The sequence below is a fragment of the Plectrocnemia conspersa genome, unplaced genomic scaffold, assembly GCF_051122295.1.
Source record: "Plectrocnemia conspersa isolate PC_06_02 unplaced genomic scaffold, ASM5112229v1 ptg000009l, whole genome shotgun sequence".
NCBI lineage: Eukaryota > Metazoa > Arthropoda > Insecta > Trichoptera > Polycentropodidae > Plectrocnemia > Plectrocnemia conspersa.
In genome coordinates this window covers 8563192-8585264 of record NW_028277173.1, presented here as the reverse complement: position 1 = coordinate 8585264, position 22073 = coordinate 8563192, and the positions used below count along the sequence as shown (strand labels likewise).

General features: G+C 33.2%; 1 protein-coding gene across 12 annotated transcripts in view; it reads left to right on the top strand.

Moving 5' to 3' along the window:
- The window catches only part of spri (Src homology 2 domain-containing protein sprint), a 280246-nt gene that overhangs the window by 239227 nt on the left and 18946 nt on the right, over positions 1-22073 (top strand). For 4 of the 12 annotated variants that reach the window (XM_088193639.1, XM_088193641.1, XM_088193637.1 and 1 more), the window contains 6 exons: positions 15954-16169; positions 18080-18264; positions 18330-18559; positions 18791-19053; positions 20646-20981; positions 21363-21920. In XM_088193639.1, coding sequence (XP_088049765.1) covers positions 15954-16169; positions 18080-18264; positions 18330-18559; positions 18791-19053; positions 20646-20981; positions 21363-21920 — 1788 coding nt within the window. The remainder of the gene's footprint in view (positions 1-15953; positions 16170-18079; positions 18265-18329; positions 18560-18790; positions 19054-20645; positions 20982-21362; positions 21921-22073) is intronic. The other 8 variants (XM_088193645.1, XM_088193646.1, XM_088193640.1 and 5 more) reach the window with 3 other exon arrangements.

Genomic DNA, 22073 nt, shown 5'->3' with positions numbered 1-22073 from the left:
AATATATCTATATTGCGTGGAATTGATACAAATACCTTTAAATGTTTTAATACCATTGCTGCTATTGCGGTCTGATAATCTCTGCCACTTCACGTGGAACCTAGCTGAAACGATAGCTGTGCTAATCGAGTTAAAAGTTTTGTTGGTTTAAAAGTTTAATATTTATTTGAAAATGATAAAAAATATTATTTTAATATATGTTCTAAATGTGACACATTTTTTCTTTCTTCATAAAAAAATATTTTTCTCTCAGTCTCACGCGAAAAGCAAACACGCAAAACGAGCCTCGATAAGTCACCGATTTCTTTTTTTTCGTCATATATCGCGACAAATTTCGCGCATTTTTCTCCCAGCGGTAATATTATGGACATATTTCTTCCACAATAAAATGTCTGACTTCTCCGCAGATAAGGGTGTGGATATTGAAAAGGACTCCGAAGGAACAACGCCGCAGCTGATGTATGAACCTGTCCCCTTTGTCTCCGCAAACAAATCATAGTTTTTTTTTTCTTTTACTCCCTTTCCCTATTTTCGCCCCGGGCTGGAAAAACACGCCCACGCTCGTCATCCGAGATTTTCGATACAATCGAGACATAATTACACGTGTTTTAGATGTATATGTCCTTAAATTGATAAAATTATAACATCAAACACTAATGAGTCGGCATCAGATACTATAATATTTAACTTTGTAAACGATGAGCTCTTTTGTTTGCATATCACTGTAAATATTAATTATCCGACGGCCTTTGTAAATTTTCGCCGATGACCTTTTTAGGTCACTAACCAAAATCGACACTACCAGGATCAATTAACTATTATTTTTTCCGGCGACATTTTATTTAGAGCTTTCACCTTTTTAATTGTTTGCTTTGATTTCAAATTCGGACCTTAACAACTATATTACTACAGAGTTGTATTATGGTTATCGAACAATACAAAAACTTGGGCTTTAAGAAATAGCTATAAAACTAAATCTGAGTAAAATTTCTGCGATAATTTCATTCATTTTTATCCCAATGATAAAATAAATACAAGTTGATTTTAAATCTGTATTTTTTTTATTATCCATTTTTAAGGCTCAGTAGTTGTTGATAATTTTCGATAAAATATAAAATCTATTAATATATTAATGTACGATTCTGTTAGTAGATATCTTACATGAGTATTTCTCATAGTTTTGAGATTTATACATTATATACAAATATATAATTCTTCTAAAACCTTGAACGTGTACGTTTGCCTTTTTCATAGTAATTTTATGCAGAAAATTATTTTTCAAAGTTTTGCGCTCTATATTAAATTTGCATTAACACAGTCAAATCGAGAGCTATCCATTTTATCATTATTCATAATTGAGTATGAGATGGCAAGTTTGGGTTTACGCGCCTACTGTTGGCTCTAAAACACACGATACGGATATACGTTCGATACATAATAGTTATCATTACTCCAAATATAAAAAACTCGAAAAAAAAATTATAAATTTTTTGGTCTTCAAGGCCAGGGTTTTGAATTTTTTTTTTTTCAGTTTTCGTTCCGGTTCAATTAAAAAATATATATTAGTTATTTAAAAAATATGTATCAGTTTTTTTATATATTTTTAATTGTATTAAAAAAATATTTTCTGGCATAATTTAGAACATTTTACTCCTTCTTTTGTAATATGCATACTGAATAAATTGCTACAATAATATAATATAAATAATAATTAATTAAAACTAAAAAATTTTACTTACTCTTACTATTTTTTGACCTTTTAAATACTCAAAATAATCGCTATTTCGCAAAGAGTAAAGAGGTCGAAGACGATTAAAAAGTACTAAATGAAGCCGTAAAAAATCTTTCGAAATCATTTGCTTTGCTATTAAATTGGCTATTGATGTTACCCACAACGTTCTCAACATTTTTAGTAACTGTTCTTACTGAAAGCCTGATAGATCGAAATTAGGTTGCAACATTTATACACGACATTAATAATTCACCGTTTATTTTATTATTTAATAAATGAGCTATTCATGGGCTGACTTGAATTACAGTTTCCTTTTCCTTATTTTATTTCCGCAAAAATAATGTAAATCGATTATTAGATTAAATAAAAGTAGGAAAACCTTGATGCTGTATTCTTGACTTGTTTCAAAACAGCTGACGCCCATTTTTGGTGTAACTTAACAAATGGCCGGCCATTTCTGCACGTGGTGTACTCTAGTTATGACCATTGCTAGATCGTTATCACCCCCTGAGCGAGCCCAAATCGCACCCCATCCGTATCCGATATCAATAAACCTGACTACCCCATACAGGGGGACAAATCTTTGCTTAAGCGCGATGTAAGAACGAAAATATTTCGTACAACCCCCAATGCAAGATTTACGATAATCTTGGTTTTGACAACACAGTCGAACCGTCATTTGAGAGGATATTTTTGTGGAAGAACATTAATAATTTTGTAAGAGATCATAATATACATACAGTAGTCCATAAAATTAAACCATTTTTGATACAGATCTATACGTATTTTATGCATTGTAGTAAAATATAATTATTACTCTTCAATCCATCTCCCCCAACGCGTTAAATAACACAACTTAATAACGTATTTACCCATCCGTCCACAATGTCCTGTGTTTGACAACACTAAAACGGACCTGCGGGTTTGTTAGTCACTTATTACTCCAAAAGAGGGACGCTCTATACACAACAAACAATAGTCGGAGCTTTCATCACGACCTTCGTCAATTTCGCTCACAATATATAATAGAATATGATATGATAAAAAATAAATCTCGCCGCCAGGGACTGGACGCACAAAAGGGACAATATCACGTCTTATCTCGTACAATGGCCGGTTCCAGTTTTCGCGACTGGAGTCCTGCCCCGCAACGAGAAACCGTCAGTGTGTTATCGGGGAAGGAGAAGAGTGTGCTCTTTCAAGCGGGGATCCCCTTCTAATCCCGGTTAGTAGAGCTAACAATGTCCCGTGATGAGTCATGCCGCAGCATCCCTCTCCAAGGAGGGACTTACCCCTGCGGTGGGTGCAGTTAACCGCCCACCCCTTCCAAGAAGACGCTACCCACTCCCATTCGAGTTTGAAATTGACTCTCGGATGAGGCGAAATAAAATTTTAAACAACCGTTATCTGCAGTCCGCAGAGCGGAATCTAGTTAATTGGGAATCGGATGGAATTATTTTTATGTGGAATGGAAATCGACGCTTTGGGACAGAAAATGATGATGGAATTAATATAATTGCGCTCAAGATACTCCGGAGCAATTTCTTTTTTGTTTTTAATATATTACAAAATAAATCCATCAAGACTAAACCTTATGATAATAAAGTATTCAGTGCTAGACTCAACAAGTTAAGTAATTGAGCAAATTTTGTTGGTTTTGGCACGTTGTTGAATTTATATCTTAAGATGGAATGGCGCTAATTTTTTTTAGCACCAAAGTTAAGCGATTACTTTTTGGTATCAAAATATTTTTCTATGACTAACTCTAGGTCAAAAAACACAATTTCACTCTGATATAATAAGTAACGACGTACTTCGTTGCCCATATTTTTGATAGTAGAAAATATTAGATGATGATTTTGATTTATTTTGTGTAAAATAATTTGTTTATACTTAGTATATAAAACAGTATTTAAAAATACAGAAATTTGGCGAATCTTTCATAAAAAAAAATAATAAGAGCATTAAAAATGATCATTTAAAGCTCTTCTATTGATTGTAAGGTCATGTCAAAATATAATATTAATTTATATAAAATTTAGTTCTGCAAAGATTAGGTGGCTTATTAAAAATATTTTTTGCCATAATATCTATTATATGTACACATACTTTGTGTTTGTACATATAATAGATATTAAGGCAAGTGTTTATTTTTTTCTAATATTTTTTCACGATTTTTGTATTTTTTTAATAACTGCAATTTTGAAATAAGATACTGAGTTATAAGTTGATTAATGCACTAAGCCGAAATATTGTATTTAAAAAACATTAAGTTTCATTTCGATATAATTAAAACTACAGAAAATATCATTTTCTGATTTCGTAATATCACACAATATTGACATAAAAATCTAAAGAAAAAAAAACATTTTTTTTTTAATTAATTTTTATTTTAAAACAATTTTTAGTGTCTTACTTTTTTCAAGATATATTTTTAGAATATATTCCATGGCGATATCATTAAAGTAACGCCCCGACTATTAGCTCTAAAAGTACACGATACGGATATATTATACGTTCGATATAATTATCATTACTCCGATTGATTGATAAATATTAAAAATATAGTAATGATTTTATTTTTCTATAAATTTGTTCAAAATATAAACAAGGGTAATGATATCTTTATCAATCAATCGGAGTAATGATAAGTATATCGAACGTATATCCATATCTTTCTCAATTATGAATAATGATGAAATTGTTAGCTCTCGAGCTGACTGTGTTAACGCAAATAGAGTTTAGATCATAATTTTAAAAATTAAGTATTATTTATTTATTAAAATCAAGACCACCTTGCGGTACTCCAGTAGAAGTATTATATCATTCTAGAAGTAAGTTTTCGTACTTGACGTACTGATATCTATCGGTCAAGTAATTTGAAAATGGCTTTATGGAATCTTCAGAAAAGTGACTGTGTTAACGCAAATAGTATATAGCGATATGTGTTTTATTTTATTATATTTTCATAAAAATATTATATTATATCAATATGACGAATATAAATTTCAGCTTTAAGGCATATTGCTAATAAGCTTTTAAATGACTCTTCACAAGAATAAAAATAAAATATACATAGCCATAAAAAACAAATATTTAAAACACACGAACGCAAATGTCGAATTATTTGTGTACATAAGTCCAGGGATGTCTTGACTTAATTCACTCCGTGACATAGCTCGTAACTCAAATTACTCGTATATCAAAACAATTTTTCCCACTGAAATAAATTTAAATGCAATTAAATGGGGAAAATTAATATGCATTAATACCAATTGAAATGGTTAATACATACTACCTGAATTAATAATAAAAAAATAAGTTACACAATACGTTTTTTTGCTCGTATGTCGAGTCAAATTATGCTTAAAAAAATGCTCATATATCGAAATATTCTTAAGTCAAGTTACTCGTAAGCTTAGGTTCCACTGTATATATTTTCCATGATTGATTGATTGTTTTCATTTGTGATCTAGGTTTTTCTTATATTAATTCTAATTATATGCATTTATATTTTCTACTTTGAAATATTATAGGTTGGTTGAAATTTTAACTTATCGAAAATTTTGTGAAAAAATTATAAAACCACTATGTTATGATTGTTGTTTTTAATGTCAGAAAAAATGCATTTTCTGTGTCTAGATTTTAACATTGAATGCTATTTGAGAAACACGTTCTCTTCACTCTTGATAGTTCTATTGTTACTTCTACGCATAAAACCATAATCGACATCATTATTAGGTAAATTACGTTCAAATCGCTAAAATTAGCATCTCGGACCATCCGTTTCCCCCATGATACGACGGTCACTCTAATTAAGAGTCCCTTTGTTCTCCCTGCCTTTATCCCGTTTTAAATTATGCACTTTGTCGTCCTTCAGTCAATTAGGACGTTTCAACCCTTTCACGGCCGACGATTAATCTTGCCGTTTTGCGTTTTTACTACTCGTCGCAACTTTGCGCATACTACGAGTATACGCGGACAGTTATTAAAGTTATTTATTTTATATTTTAAATAGAATCGATCCAAATAAACTAGTGATTGTAAGACAGAGCGTATATTACCCTGACGTGAATATTAAAAGTTCGAAAACTTTTGAAACAGCCAACGTAGTATGTATGTATTGTACATATACCAGTCGGCCTACTTTACCGAAACTGGTCCGTGCTTTATCATCGAATCTATGGTGCGCTTCAATCCCGATTATTATTGGCGCCATCGTAATCGATATGTGCCAGGGGGATTAATATGCTTCTTTAGCCACCCCATCTATCACTAATAACTTCCTTGGCGCGTTAGCGTCTCCTTTAATCCAACAGAATTCGTTCTATGTGATCGAACGAAAAAGTTTTCGCTTATTATTTTATACGCGTGTAATTGAGGATCTGAACAGCTTAATGGCGTTCATCAATAAATTGTATTTTTAAGATGTCTTAACTTTGCACTTTAAAAAAAATGATGAATGAAAAGAAAATGTAAACATGTCTAATTTTTAGTTTATATCGATATATTTACTAAATATCTTGATATTTATGAAACACATTATTCATTGCTAAAAGATCCCTTTTGATATAAAACCAGTGTAAGTCAATGACTTACACGTGAAAGTCTGGGTTTGAATGGTTCTAGGCTTAGTGTATAACCCAAAATCAGGGCCGCCGAGAACCCAGGACCTGGAAAAATGATTCCGGGCCTCATGACAAAAATGGCATTTTATATATTTTTTAATATCGTGATAAAATTTCTTGATAAAATAATAATAGGTACAAATTAGCACATTAGCCACCGTTGCGACATATTTTCTAAAATCATATTTTATGCGAAATATTTTAATTAGGCATTAAAAATTATTATTAAAAAAAACTACACATAATATTTATCTGATAAATAGTCGTGTTTTCTTTGCTGCTCAGTGTTGCCATGTAGTGAAATTCCAGTCGCAGTGAAAACGCTCGATTAGCAAGCGTTTATATTAAGACTTTTTATAACAATATTACGAGTGAGTATCGAAAAAAGTACATATAAACCGAATTTTGCCCAATAGTAGAGCGCAAAAAACAATTATCCCTTCTCAGAAGTCAAAAATTCACGTCAAAAGCAATAAAATCGTGTCGGCGCCGTTGCAGTGGGAACGCTCGGTAACGAGCGTTCCCACTGCCGTCACCGTCACTGTGGGAACGCTCGTTACCGAGCGTTCCCACTGCAACGGCGCCGACACGATTTTATTGCTTTTGACGTGAATTTTTGCCTTCTGAGAAGTGATAATTGTTTTTGCGCTCTCCTATTGACCAAAATTCAGTTTCAATATACTTTTATCAGCCTTTTTATATTAGAAGTCCATAGTAATATCTACTAGTGAAAATGTATTTTGATATGATTTTACTGAAATGGCATATTTTAAAAAATATTTTCTGGATAGATTCGAGAATGTTTGTTCTAGATTTTCTTTTAGGAATAACCACATGAAAATGAATGTATTATTTATTTATTTTTCTGCATTAAATCCAATTGTCAAATTATCAATAATACTACATATAAAAACATTAAATTTATATTTATTTATTTATTTATTAAAATTATAACCATCGTGACCTGACAGGCAAACCTAATGCGTCACGATAGTCAAAAGTACTAATACATCATAATACATACAAATATAAACAAGATAAAACAACAGACACAAATCACCTCAACAGGTGTGCATTGTCCCATACGAATTGAACCAAAACTCCATAAGTGCAAGAGAAAATGTCAATATTACTATGGACAGAATTGAGCAGATAAATGGCCTTGGCCAGAGAAGAGTTGGCAAGTGCTCCAGTTCTACACTTAACAGGCAAGAATAGTGGACGCGACCGAGAACTATATCCACCTTCAGAAGCCCACATTTGAAGCTGCTCGAGCACTGAAGGATTGTCTACGATGCCCTTGAGCAATTTCCAGAAGTGTTTAATTACATAAACACTTCTGCGAGTCGACAAAGAAACGTATCCCAGGGCTCCCAAAATAAAAGCACTGGGAAACAAGAACGGATAATACCCGTATTCCTTCAAGTATAAATATCGAAGAAATTTACGTTGTACTTTTTCCAGCTTCAATTCATTACATTGACTCATTACGCCTGGGATCCAAATATAATTCAGTTAGTGCTGTTGTTGATTTTTCGTTATTTCTTTGCTTCTTTCTTAATACCTAAATTTACTGCTACTAATTTAGATTCGTTGAATATTTCCTCTCATGTCTAATATTTTTTAAACGTTGAAAAGCAAGTAAGTCAACAATAATTTGCAAACAAATATTAACACAAACGAAACCGCGTCAAAAAATTACAATCTATCCCTTTGAATAATAATGTTTATTATGAAAGTACTACCTAGAAAGTGGGTGCTTTTGAAGGCAATGTTCCGCTACTTTTATTTATTTTGTTTATAAAAAGGGCTGAAGGAACTTATACCTGAAATACATCAGTACATACATCTCAAACGACTGTAGTTTAGTTCAGATTCATTATTTGAGGTCGGTTTTTACTTTTTTTATAAATATATTCTTACTATGATTTTTTCAAGAGTCGGGCCCTTAGAATTTGTTCCCTCTTCCCTTCTTGAAAATATCTGTTTTGACTACCTACAATATATTGGATATTTTCATTATTTTATTTTAATTTATTTTTAATTAAAATTAAAATATAAATCATTTCGGGTTTCCTTAATGCATGATGGTTATTATACAAACAATAATTATAGGAATAAATATTTTTATTTAAATATATAAATATGTTTATAAATTTAATATAGTACATAAATTTGTAATCGTATATAAGAATATTAAAACTGAATATTGAAAAATATATAATATCCAAGCTGTATGAAGATATACATATTTATGCGATCCATGCTAGCAATTAGTAGATAGTTTATTTTAATATTTAAACATGCATTAATATTGCACAGATAGTTATACAATAGCTCGGAACTACGAAGTCTGCCTTTGAATAAATCTAATCAACAAAACAAGAGAAAAAACATCAGTCAAACGTAATTGCGAGCGCTTCCGCCAAATCTTATTACACCCCCTATACATTTTGTGGGCTGTATCGTTTTTATTTTATTTTTTGTACTTCTGTCTGCAAAGGGTGTTCGTTCGGTATGCCAGCCACTGGCGCGGACGTTTGTTAATATTTTATGTCGGCAAGACTTAAAACTTTTTCCGGGAATTATCCGGAAGTTTCCCGCGGATACGTACCGGCCGTAAAAGCCTTCTTACCTACGCTTTCGGGCCTCTCCCGGTAGACGCTTTATAGCGAAAGCTCGAGCTTTTATGAGTCTTTTTTTATTAATTGAACCAGACGCCGCGTCCACTGAATATTAATGCGACAATCGGGACCGAAGCAGAATTTAAATTGTTCGCAAGATAAAAAAAATGCACTTGTGCAAGCGTTGTTGCTCCTGTGGGGAATCCGAGAGTTTGCCTATAAAAAATAAATAACGACATTGCTTTAATTAAATGTGGATTAATACTATAAAACACTTTCTGCGGAAAAAGAGGCAAAAAAAATTGGACTCTGTATATGCTGCAAAGCTAAGTACATAAATACTATAAAACAGAAAACATACGTGTATCTCTGTGTCATTCTGGCTGCCGTTATGGCAACTGTGCTCTTTTCAAAATTCAACTTTTAAGTTGATGCCTTTAAAATTAACTTTATACGAATATTTTTAAATATTTTTAATCCGCTGAAATCGCAACTGCCTTTAAAAAAGACAGGGACTTCCAATAAAATTGCATAGTTTTAAATTCACAGCTCCATTCAGAGCAGGTAGTGAGTAAAGAGGTAGTGATTTTAGCGCAACCCGAAAACATTGTTTGACTTCTTTCCAGAATATTTTATTCGTGAGCTTTTTCGTGAGTGTATAGTGAGTGAATCTGGTCGGTTGTGGAGCGGCCTTGTAATTAGATGTCACACTAATGATTTTTTTCTAGAGTACTGTGTACAATCCCTACCAGCAGTTTTTACTATTAAGTATTCGCAAATTTTCAAGGGTATTTGTACTCCTCCATACAAAGGTATATGAGAGGTAAATTGCATTATTTGACAATCAAACATGCCAAGTTCTTAAAATAAAACATTCAAATCAGTGCGATGTAGCACGTTGAACCCATTACATAATCAAACCGAATCGTGTTCAAGACCTTGAATATTCATTGAGTAAGATTTTTTATGCTGAATGTTAAATAATTTACGAATGATCACGCATACAGATTTTCAAGATGATAAGAAAGAAAAGTGGATGAAAATATCTTCATGAAAAATATTATATTCCATTCAAGAAAAGAGCAGTCAAATCCAAGCTGCTACACAATTTACGCACCGAATTACTCGCCGAGTGATTTCGCCTCGCAAAAAGAGAACAAAGGGGTTAAAAGAACCCGAGACGAGCGCTTAGCCGCAATGATATTTACATTTTTGCCAGAGAGAGAAAAAGGTGTCGGCTATTACGTTATAGCGGCTGGCAAATTTGCACCGCGTTCTGTATGAATATTCATGTCCTGTTCGTATATCATCCTGAAAAGCACACATACATACGTATAGACGAAAAAGCTGTGTTTGTATCGCTGAAGGGATAATGAAGATATGATGCCGCTTTCATCCTCCTAAGCCTATGCAAAGGGCGAAAGAAACGAAAGAAACATGGAGAGATAACAAGAAGAGTCTCTCGTGCAGAGGACGAGAAAGAAGCGCGGCTTTAAATAAGCCCACAGCTATTATAAATCATATCTTGCGGAAAGAATGTGTACATCTATGTATATCTCAATATACATATACATATATATATGAAAAAATTCGTCCACCCCAAACGAAGCCCGCCGGGGGGATAATGCACAATTTCGCAAAGTGACTACATAAAAAATAATTTAAACACAAAAGTTTCTAAGTGTGAATTGTCCCCCGGGGGACGCGGTCCTCTTACTCGTCTTTGTTCTTTTAATAAAAATCAACCCCCCTATTTTTGATGGGGTGGTTTTCGGACTGGAAATTCAAACTAACGGTCGTTGATTGATTTCCGATCCCGTTCGGGGCGAAACGCGTATAAAATAATTAGACGATTTTCATAATTTTCTTCGTCGATTTTCAGAATTTTCATCGCAAGGGTGGTGTGGTATTAATTTCATTTTTATGTAAGTGATTAAATAACGCTCCTTTTGCCCTTGCAATTCAAGCAGCGATTTAATTAAGATCAATTTACTAAAAACAAATTAAGATAATATATACGTATATCTTTACACATCAATAATGCTTTTAATAATAACAAACGAAAATTTTCGCACTGCGCTGCCAATCGTTTGTCGAGTTTGTCAATTAAAATACACTACATTTGCAATTGGAGGGATTAACTCACACTATTAATCACAAAATGGTCGATTCGACTTGTGATAAAGCGCTTAAGCTGTTTAAGAAAAAATAGGTAAAATCGGTAACCGTGGGAAACTTTTTAACGGATGAAGTCACAAGATACTCGTCATAAATCAAAAAGGATTAATATATAGAGATAACTCGTGCATTCGAGTTCATCCTCAAAACGACCGTTTCCGACCTGCCTTAGCGACAAATGGCGATTCGTATTCAAAAATATTTGCCACTGATAAAAATAAAAATTATTTCTTCTAGTATATTGTGTCATTTTATGTGTAGATTATATGAAATAAATTTTATTTTGGCAGAATTAAATTTAGAAGCTAAATTGTATATTTATAATTGTGTTAAAGGGTGTGACTTTGCAGCCAGAAAGACGCAGTTGGAAATTAGTAATGATTTTTATTTAGTTTATATTAAATATATTGCGAGTTACTATGATGGGCGAGATCGCTAATTCTCCGAGCAGTGGTGGAGAAGCTAGCGGAGGGATGATGTCAGTGGAAGATCCTTAGAGTTATGACTGGTGTAGCAGCGACAGTATAGCGGAGGTTGATCCTTCTCTGCTGCAGTGCTTCTCAGGGTGTTTCCGCGGGCGGGCAGTGTCTTTGAATCTGCCAGCGAGGTCGCGTCTGCCAACGGGGTGAATCTGCCCGTGTCTGCTAATATTTGCCCTCTCCTCATTGGAGACCAGCTTTAAGTATTCAGGGCTGCAAAGCTTGCTGACAAATCACAATCATGCAGCGATTCTCCAGCCAATCGTTGCACTCAATTCTTAGAACAACGAAATATGTATACGCCTTTAGAAAGTTACATTTACCTTATAGACATCCTTCCGAGGTCAAATTGTGCAACAGAAATGTTGTAGGGCTTACGGTGTTTTTTGTCTCCCGGTAATATATTGTTTCCCTTGACCGCTTCGCAATAAAAAAATATTCATTCCATGCATTGGAAAACACTTGCGTGTTATTTATGTGAAACCTTTTTTTTCTAGTCATAACGAGGGTTTTTGTGTGGTCCCGTTCTTTACACTATTGTGTAGTTCTAATACGTGTGGACAAATGACTCCATAGGTTTTATTTATTACTTAAGTTAATATCATCGATCTTTATATTAACGAAACGTTCTTAAATTAAAATAGTTGTTTTTACAACATATTAAATTGTCTATATGCTAATAACATTTACTAATTTCCCCTGAATTAATTGTTTATTTTTTATCTACGCCGTTGAAGGAAAACCAAATGTAAGCGAAAAATATTGGACGAAAGTCAGAGAAGAATGGGGGCATTAATGTTGAAAGGTTTTCCCGCGGCATCTCGACGCCTTTCGACTCCTATTTTTAATTAAAACAAGAAAAAGGGTTAACCGTCGTCGATGGAGAAGAATGTAACTCCATTAACTTCAAGCGCCAGAAAAAAAATAAAACTCCGACACGTGGAAGAGAGCGATAATATCATCGCCGAAGGAAAAAATCCAAAATTAAACGGGGCTATTTCAAGACGTTTGTTTTCTCTCAGCTAAATAAATTATGCATGACTTATTCGGATAACCCATTAGCCCTTATTTTGAATTCTTCACAAACAAAAACACTTTTGTCGCCGGTTCTAAAAATGGAAACTGAAAAAAAAACTCTTATCGCGCTCAGCTCTCCCTCTTCGTCTTCATAAATGAAAAGCGCTCGTAAATTTTCCGACGCGCCGCAGAAATGAAATTTATTCGTTTCGTATTATTGTAATGTCCGAATTCCTTTTATTGCGTATATTCAATTTTATTACGGCCGTCCCTTGTCTGCGTTTTAGGTTGAAAAGGTTGCACGTGCGTAAAAATGCCATTGTTTGGGACGAGGGCATTAATTGCATTCTTTCACTGTGTAATTAATGTATGTATATTGCATAAATGATAATAAAAATATAGTTAATACATTTATTATTATCTAACCTAAGTATACTATGATTATAAACTAAACTAATATAAAAATTCTAAATCTATCACTCTCGATGAAAACACACTCTCATATGAGCAAATAATTGCATTGATAATTGAAAATATAACTTATGTTTAGGATATTAGAGTATTTGGTTTAAATTTCAAAAATATAATTGCTTTGTAGACTAATGTATTTCGGCTCATAACGATATTTGGACAAGGCGTTTCAGGGCTCGCTCGATATGATTAATCCTGCCGCACAAATATTATTTAGATAGTAACAAGAGTCGCTGATGTAACTAAACATATACGTAAAAGGTATGGTGTGAATTTAAATTAAAATATCTAAAGGATGTGAGAAATTGTAGCAGTGGGGGTTGAATCAAATGCGAACTTGCTGGCAACACTGAGAACAATTCACCATTGTAACTTTGCGGGCGCGCTCGCACTTGAAAGGTGTAACAATAGCGTTTTGTCGCTAACCTGCCGCTGAATTTATCGCTTTCATATTATATTCGAGTGTAATATGCGTATAAATGGAAATTTCTATCCCTAAAAGTTTAACGCCCATAAAACTTTTAATAAATATTTTTATTACAATATTAATATATAAAAAACTACACAAATATATTTTTAGACATAATATATAATCATATACATTATCGCAATCATTATTATTTACACATGTCAACATATCGCTAATTATCAGATTTTTTCTAATGCCAAATAGATTTTATTTTAGATACATAGTATGAGACAGTCAGTCTTCAATCACCTTTCAGTCTGAAAAGTCGTTGACATATGGGAAATCAAGCAGTCAAGGTATTATATATTATCTCACGTTCTTAAATAGCTTGTTTACAAACGTAGACAGTTATGTATTAAAATAGTGCTAATTGTAACACTTGAGTTTTCGTGACGGAGAGTCACCGCTTTTCTATAAATTTTTAACTTTATAGTTATTCATTTAACAAATAAATATGATGTAAAAGATTGAGAACAATATTTATCGTATTGTGTGTGTGGATATAATCACTCGAATACCGGAAACAGGAGCTGTGCGAATATTCCAAAATGCCGCTTTCCGTATTTAATTGATTTTGAATCATAATTATAAATATACGCAGTGCTATTTACTAGTATTTTAATTATAAACTTTTGAATTGAAAAAATTTTGAATTGACATGTTCTTCAAGAAAGGTTCAGGTCTGACAAAGAGGTGCTGCAGGTGGTGCAGTTACTTTAATTGCATCCATACACTTGAAAACTTAAAAAACTTTATTGAACGCAGGAAAACAGTTTGCTAAATATTATTTTTCAACTTGTAATAAATATGGGAATTTCTAGATTAACTTACATAATAATTTATAATAGTTTTATAATTATATTATCGTTACTATTTTTTAAGAGAACGCAATACTAATTAATATTAAAAAATAATGCATCTAACTATACAACATAATCCTATACAAACATCTTAATGCGCTGGCATTCATTCGTGATTCTACATCAATTTCCAATTGTCACGTATTGTTTTAGGACCTAACAGTTAAAATGTCGACCATAGAGCTTAATTGTCGCCTAATAAACGACCAGTGTTGCCATTGGTCGAACCGCTGCGTTGCACAATTTTAGTTATGCCATCGGAATTTGCTCGGTAAACCCCGCCAGTGGCGTTTAATTGGAAATATGTACGTATATCGGCGGCATTCCGGCTCTCCGACGTATCGCCGGTGGCTCTCAAACGTTTTCGCTAAAGTTCACCCCATCGAGCAATTAGTGAGAATCGAACAGGAAAAACAAGTAGTGCACGTCGGAATTTAATCAACTATTTTGTAAAAAGCTTTAATTATTTTTGCTTAAAAAGAAAAATCGCCGTTTTGTATACGTTTTTAGGGGATGGAGTGGTGCAAAAATGTACTTTTCGGGGCCTATTGTCCACTGACAATGCAGCACTCACTAGCGTACTACTGAGGGGAGCTAGCAGAAAAGTGCTTTCAAATTAGCGGATAAATGCTGAAGTCACATTTCCGGGCTAGAATTTTCCTAATAAAAATTATATATATTTCATTTTATTAATAGTCATGGGAGTTTGAAAAAAAATAAAAACACTCTTTACGTATTTCCTTGTACGCTAGATAGTTATTTTATCGTTTACTTGAAAGATTTAACTACTCAAATAAATGCTAAATTTATTTGAATTGATTTTCCCACGCCCTAATACCCCTTTGAACTAAATAATTACTCCTCCTCTAGCTTACCTAATTAATCTTGTAACGTCGACATCTTTCGCGTTCCATCATTCAATCATTGCACAAATCAAAGGGATCCGACATCGAACAAACGGAAAACAATGTCGGAGATGTCGCGCCGCTAATTCCCCACTGTGTTTTCCCTCGTGTTTTTTTATCCGAGCCCGAAATTAGCGAAGGATGTAGGTGGGGAAAATGAATTATTTCTCGACAACCCGGTGTTGCCATAATGCATTATTCATGGCATAGCGCGCGATGGCGACGTGCGCGGGAACAAATTTAACACATGGCCACACTACGCAAACACACACACATGTGTAACGCAACTCACATACACACGCGCAAAACTTTATTTTTTTCGCGCCGCCGATTATTGCCGCGGGGTTGTAACGTGCAATTTTCTGAGCATGAACGTTTTTGAGCGTTACTCAAAAAATTGGAAAGAGCTAAATGCTCCTCTGGTTCTAAATCACGTGTATATTTTTTATGCGCGATGTTTAATCCCCGACGTGTTTTCGCGTAGGGCAATTAGGGCGGCGATAATTCATTTCTAGTGCCTCCCCCTGTGTAATTCATGCTGAAAGCAGCAGCACGTGAATCGAATTTATATAAATTGCTTTTTTTTTCAGAGTCGCGAAAGCCTTTCGTCGTGCGAGAGCGGCGCTAGTGATGGCGAAGGTGCCAGAGGCGACTGCGAAGGAAGCGGAAGTTCTTCGGGAAGCGATCCCGGTGTTCCTTGTCAAGTTGGATTACTGGAAAGACTGGTGCGGACACATCCAGTATGGTTCTTACCTGGCATCCAAAGAGCTGGTGCATTCCATCTGCTTCAAGGAAAAGAAGAAGGGGTAATAACATAATACAATAATTTATTCTGTTTTTAAATAAAATGCAATTTATTTACTGATCAAGTGACGCTTGTAAATATAGAAGTCTGAGAACACTATAGTAGGAATACTTTCATGTATAAATATATTTCTAAAATATAAAGTCCAAACTAACACTAGACATGAACTAAAAAAGTTTTCCATACAAAACATTAATTACCTGAACCATGAATGATAATTACAAATACAGTAGATATTAAAAAACTTTTGGACATCTGGCAACCTTAATCTACGATAAAATATATTAGAGGCAAATAGTTAATATGTTACTAGTTTAGCAACATTTTTAATATCAAATTAAATAGTATTTAAAATATGATGATGGATATTTTTTTCTAAAAAGTGGTGTCTAATACTGATTTTGTTAACAATGTAGTAGGTATATATAAATTGTTATTTTTGCTTGTTACTTTCATAACGCTTTTTATATTTTTTATCTTTTGTTTTTCGAAATCAGATTTGTCTTGATAACAATTTAATAATCTGTACAAAGTTTGTGCTTTTCAAAAAATGTTGTTTAACATACAATAAAATAATAATTATTATCATCATAAAAGGTCAGGTTATTCCATAAGTCTGCGTTATTTAAGGTGCGGGTTAAATTAGTTAAAAATTAAAACGTGTAATACTTTTACTAAATTATATATTCTCCATCTTTTTCTACCATTATTATCCACATGTTTATCTATTTTTTATATCTGATTATAAAAATAATGTATTTTTGGAACCAAGAAATTCATTAATGTCGTCTTTTATGTCCGTTTTTATAAAATATTTTTTTTCATCTAAAAACTGTTTAAGAGACCTAAATAGATGAGTCTTTTGGAGCAATGTCTGAAGAATACGGTGGGTAAGAAATGAGATCCCAAGAAAATCCGTTGATTTTTTCTATCGTCTTTTGGATACATGATGGCGAGCGCTGTCTTGGTGTAAAATGACCCTTCTTTAATTTATAAGGGGTCTTTTTTAAACAAATTATCTGAGTACACTATGTGTCTGTCTTAATTGTCTGCCAATAACTCATAATGAATTATGCCCTTCATATCTCACCAAATGTATAACATTATCCTATTGGGGTGTAATCCTGTTCTCGGGGTTGGAATTGGGAGTTGATTGGCGTCTAACCATTGTCTTTTACGTCACGTGTTAAAGTAAAGGATCCACTTCTCATCTTCAGTAACAATTCGACTCAAAAATAAATATTTCTGTTCTAGAATCATTATTTATTGGCATATTAAGATTCACTGCACAAGGTCTTCCTCAGACAATTTATGAAATACCATATTCTGCAAATTAACACATTTCCTAACATTTACTGATGTATGCGATACGTTGAGCTTTTGTGCTATCTCAGACCTTCTTTGATGGCAGCCCTAATATCCTCACTAACAACCCCTAAGAAGATATTCAATGTCAAAATTCCCAGAACGAAATTTTTAGAACCACAATTGACACTTTCTAAAATGTAATAGCATGCCTGCCCATCGCATTACTGATGTTTTTAACTGCTATTGTTTCATTATGACAAAGTTGAAACTCATAAAGCATAATATATCTTAACTGAGAATATTTTATCTCCACTGTCATTGTTGATTTAGGGTTGAAAACAACGAAACAAAAATTATCGCGTTACTAAATAATAATTACTGTTAATAAACGCCGAAAGAATAGTGAAATTATCGTTAATTTATAAAAAGTTATAGATTTTTACAAATGCAAGAAAAAAACGCTAATAATAAATAATAAATTAATAAAATATTTATTATTTTACTTGCGACTAACTTCATGCATTATACACGGATATGTGTGCCTCTTATTAATAATTAAATTGATCCGTGTCATTTTAACATTATGTTTATATTATATTTCAGAATTTCGTCGTACGACAATCCAGTCAACCTGATACGATGGCTTTGAGTGTGAGACTGCCCGCTCACGCAGGTCCATACATAGAACACTATCTGATTCATGCTGGCGGTGGGCGAATAGGTCTTGAGACATCGCAAAACAAATTCGACAACATCCCCGATTTAATCGCTCATTACTCGCAGTGCTGGTAAATTTATATTTTAATATGGTCATTATATTCATTACAACTAATTAAATTTATATTATTTTCAGCGACGAACTTCCTGTGCAACTCAGCCTCCCTCGTGCCTTAAGAGAAGCCAAAAACAGGCAGCAGCTCTCGTCACTTGCACTACTCGGTCAAGAGTTCTGGCGCTATCCGATGGCTAATCCAAAAATGACGCCGCAAGGCAACGATCAGGGGAAACATTGCATTAACACGCCTTCGTCTCAAACGCCTTCTGAGACTGGTTCTAGTTTTAGCAGTTTTAGTATTAGTGCTGGTGAGATTATGAGAATGTGAATTAAAATTAAAAGTTAAAGCCCCCTTACGAATATTCATTTTGATATGATTACTTGCCTGCGGGCTAAAGCAGTGTTTACATTAAGAATTGTTTCATTTTCTTTAGAAATCTATTAAATGAATCAAAGTTGTTTTATAATTAATAAAAATAAAACTTATTTATACAAATAATGATGAATGATATTTATTTATATTTTTTATATACTTCCAGGCATTCACCAAAACACGACACAATCGACGGCCAGTCCCGAAAATGTCGACAAAAATATTGTACTTAATCTAACTCCGATCGAGGCGTCTAAAAATCTACCATCCAACTTTCCGATGACGACGTTCAAAGGAAACAACCCACCATCGCCGCCAATCACTTTGGCGTTCAATAAGGTTTCTGCGTGTATTAACACTGATATGGGCAATTTTGTGAGAGCACCAAGACCCACTCCGCCTAACACTTTGAACCTCGCTTCTAGCACTGTAAGTTTTTATTATTTAATCACAAACACTTCCGATTCGCCTACTCTTTGAGCAAATTGGAAGCTATGTTTAAAAATATCGTTTTGATAATTATGATTAAATAATAAAACTGTGATGTATTATAATATCTTTAATCACTCACACTGTAAAATACACTAATTAATAATTCACTATAATAATATAATTTTATTGCATAAATCACAATCATCAAATTCTTCTATTATATAATACATGAATCGCTTTACCATTTTAAAATAATTTGAGATGCGAAACCATAACCTTTCAATTGCTAATTAATAAATTATGCTTACATTACAAACTAGCGGTGTTCTGGGGGAAATGCCTAATACAGACATATTTGTCTCTTTTTTAACCACAAAATTTATATTATATACAATAACACTTAATTTATCACTCCTAATGCTTTTTTATAATTTATATTGTAACATATCCACAAACCACGTCTTTTTTTGTCTAACAAAATCATTTATTGATCCACTAATAAGCCCGTTACATACTTTTACCGGCATGCATTTTTGAGAATACTGATTCTTATGCCTGCTTTGTTCCCATATGTATTTATTGTTAATCTTCCGTTGCAACATGACAGATGTTAGCCCAATGCGCTACAACTGGATAAATACAATAAACACCTACTAAATAAGTAGTGAGAAACAAATATTTTTTAATAATTACGGCTTATAAAACTGGAAATATCACTTTGCACGACCATGATTTTAATTAATAATCACGATATTTATCCTTGAGATTAGAAAAATCTAGGAAAACCTAACCTGTGATGATCGATTGGAATTATAATTTTACAAAAATAACTAATTCAGAGCGACCAGACATGATAGAAATTAGAAAACACTATGGTTCATATGGGATTTGAACCCAGGTCTTTCTCTGTCTATTATGCTGGTCAGTTGTATTTTTATTGCTGTGTCCTGCTTTTTAAAAAACAGTAGTTTGTATAAAACTGACAATGACGATAGATTTTTTAACTATTAAAAACTGTAACTATTTTTGATAAGTTCTAAAAAAGTACATATTTGATTATTATATAAAAGCCCTTCCTATAAAAATCATATTTTTTTACTATATCAAGTATTTTTGCATTTCTCATATGACATATTTTTTGTGCTCGGTAAACCTACAGAATTAAATATTATGCTATGTATTCTTGCCATAAATAATATATTTGCCCATTACAAATTCTTCAGCTGCCTGCTATACATCTTGTAGCTGTTTTTTCGATCAATGTGAATGTGCTCAATTGAAAGGGCGAAAAAAGTCTAGTAGATATAACTCATTTTAGATCAAAAAATCAGTCCATGTTATCTTCATATACAAATTTCATAATATTTTTTTTATGGCATGGCTTATTATGAATAAGCACATTTACCATTTCAATATCAAATACCAAACTATTTTCATAATCTAAAATATACATCATTTTTAAATGGTAAAGCTATTTATGTACCACTCTAAATTAATAATCCAATTGAAGAACAATATTTACATTAATTATATATTTATATTTATAAAAAAAACTGTGTTGGACTTGAAGGATATCTTGTAAATTACAGGCCAATATAACACAACAGCAATATTATTCCATGACGCCCCAATCCTTAAAAACTACTCCTCCTCCTCCGCCACCCAGATGGGTGAAGCCTCCCTTTCCGAACGTACCAAAGGAGATCCAATGCTTCAGTCCCGTTGGAATGCTCAGCAGCAAAATTGGGAGCGCTAACATAACAGTGACAACCACCGTCACGTTCAGTGTAAATAATCAACAGCAACTAACCGACGAGGAGCTGTCTTCTCCGAACGACAATAGGAGTGATAGTTTCAATTGTAAAAATCACGTCGGCAACTTTGACGATGCCTGTATAATATCGTCTTCTAACAATGCTTGTCAGGTGAAATTTGTGTTTTATTAATTGAGTATTATATCTTTAAAATCGTTATTAATACACTAATCATTATCTACATCAGTGGTTCCCAAATTCATACAAAATAAGTATAATGTTCTCGTATTAAGCCTGGTGGATCATGAAAGTCATATAAAATGAGAACCACTGATCATTACATTTGTATATAATTAATTAATGATTCTAACATAATCATAAAATGTTGCTGAGTCTACTCCAATTCTAACAAGTTCTTCCTCTATTATTAACATGTCAACAGATGTAACATTCAATATTAATAATACTGATCAGTTTTATTGTACAATAACTATCAATATATTTTTTTATGTATATATACAATTTAATTTTAAATTTATTTCATAATTTTAGAATATGACTACAAAGCGTTTATCGCCAGAAGGAGAATGTGTCAATACTGTTCAATCCTTAAACGGAAGCTTGAGAAGACTAAACCACGTGAATACTCCATCCGGTCTAGTGTCACCTATTCAAACTACTCCGTTCTCGGATCAAGGATTCCAAACGAAGGAGTTGTTCTCGCCTTTGAACCAAATAGCTTCTCCGATCGGCTCCAATTCGATAACGAGCGGAATATTTTCTCCTAGTCAAATAAACTCTCCGCTCTCAAACACCACCATGTCGTCGAAGAGTGGCATCTTTTCGCCTATGAGTCAAGTGACAAGTCCGGCAATGAACGATCTCTTCTCGCCGGTCAGCAAAAGCTCACCAGTTTCGGGGAAAAGTTCAGTTTTTTCACCTGTCTCGAATCAGAGCAGCTTTGCGAATAATTCTGGATTCAATTCTCCACTGATGAGCAAAGATAAAGACAGAATCTTATCTCCGAACACGAATACTTCTAGTACGACACCCTCGGGAAGATGTAGACGTAGCAAACATTCAAACCGGAAAGAATCGAGACATTATCAGGTATTTATTTTAAGTTAATCTTAAAATACATCAACTTGTGCTTATTACAGATCTTTAAATGAAACACTGAACTATGTTATTTTCAATGCATAATTGTTCTTGTAGAATTTGGCTCCATCCCAACTTTATAAGCGAAGTACAAATGTTGCCAAA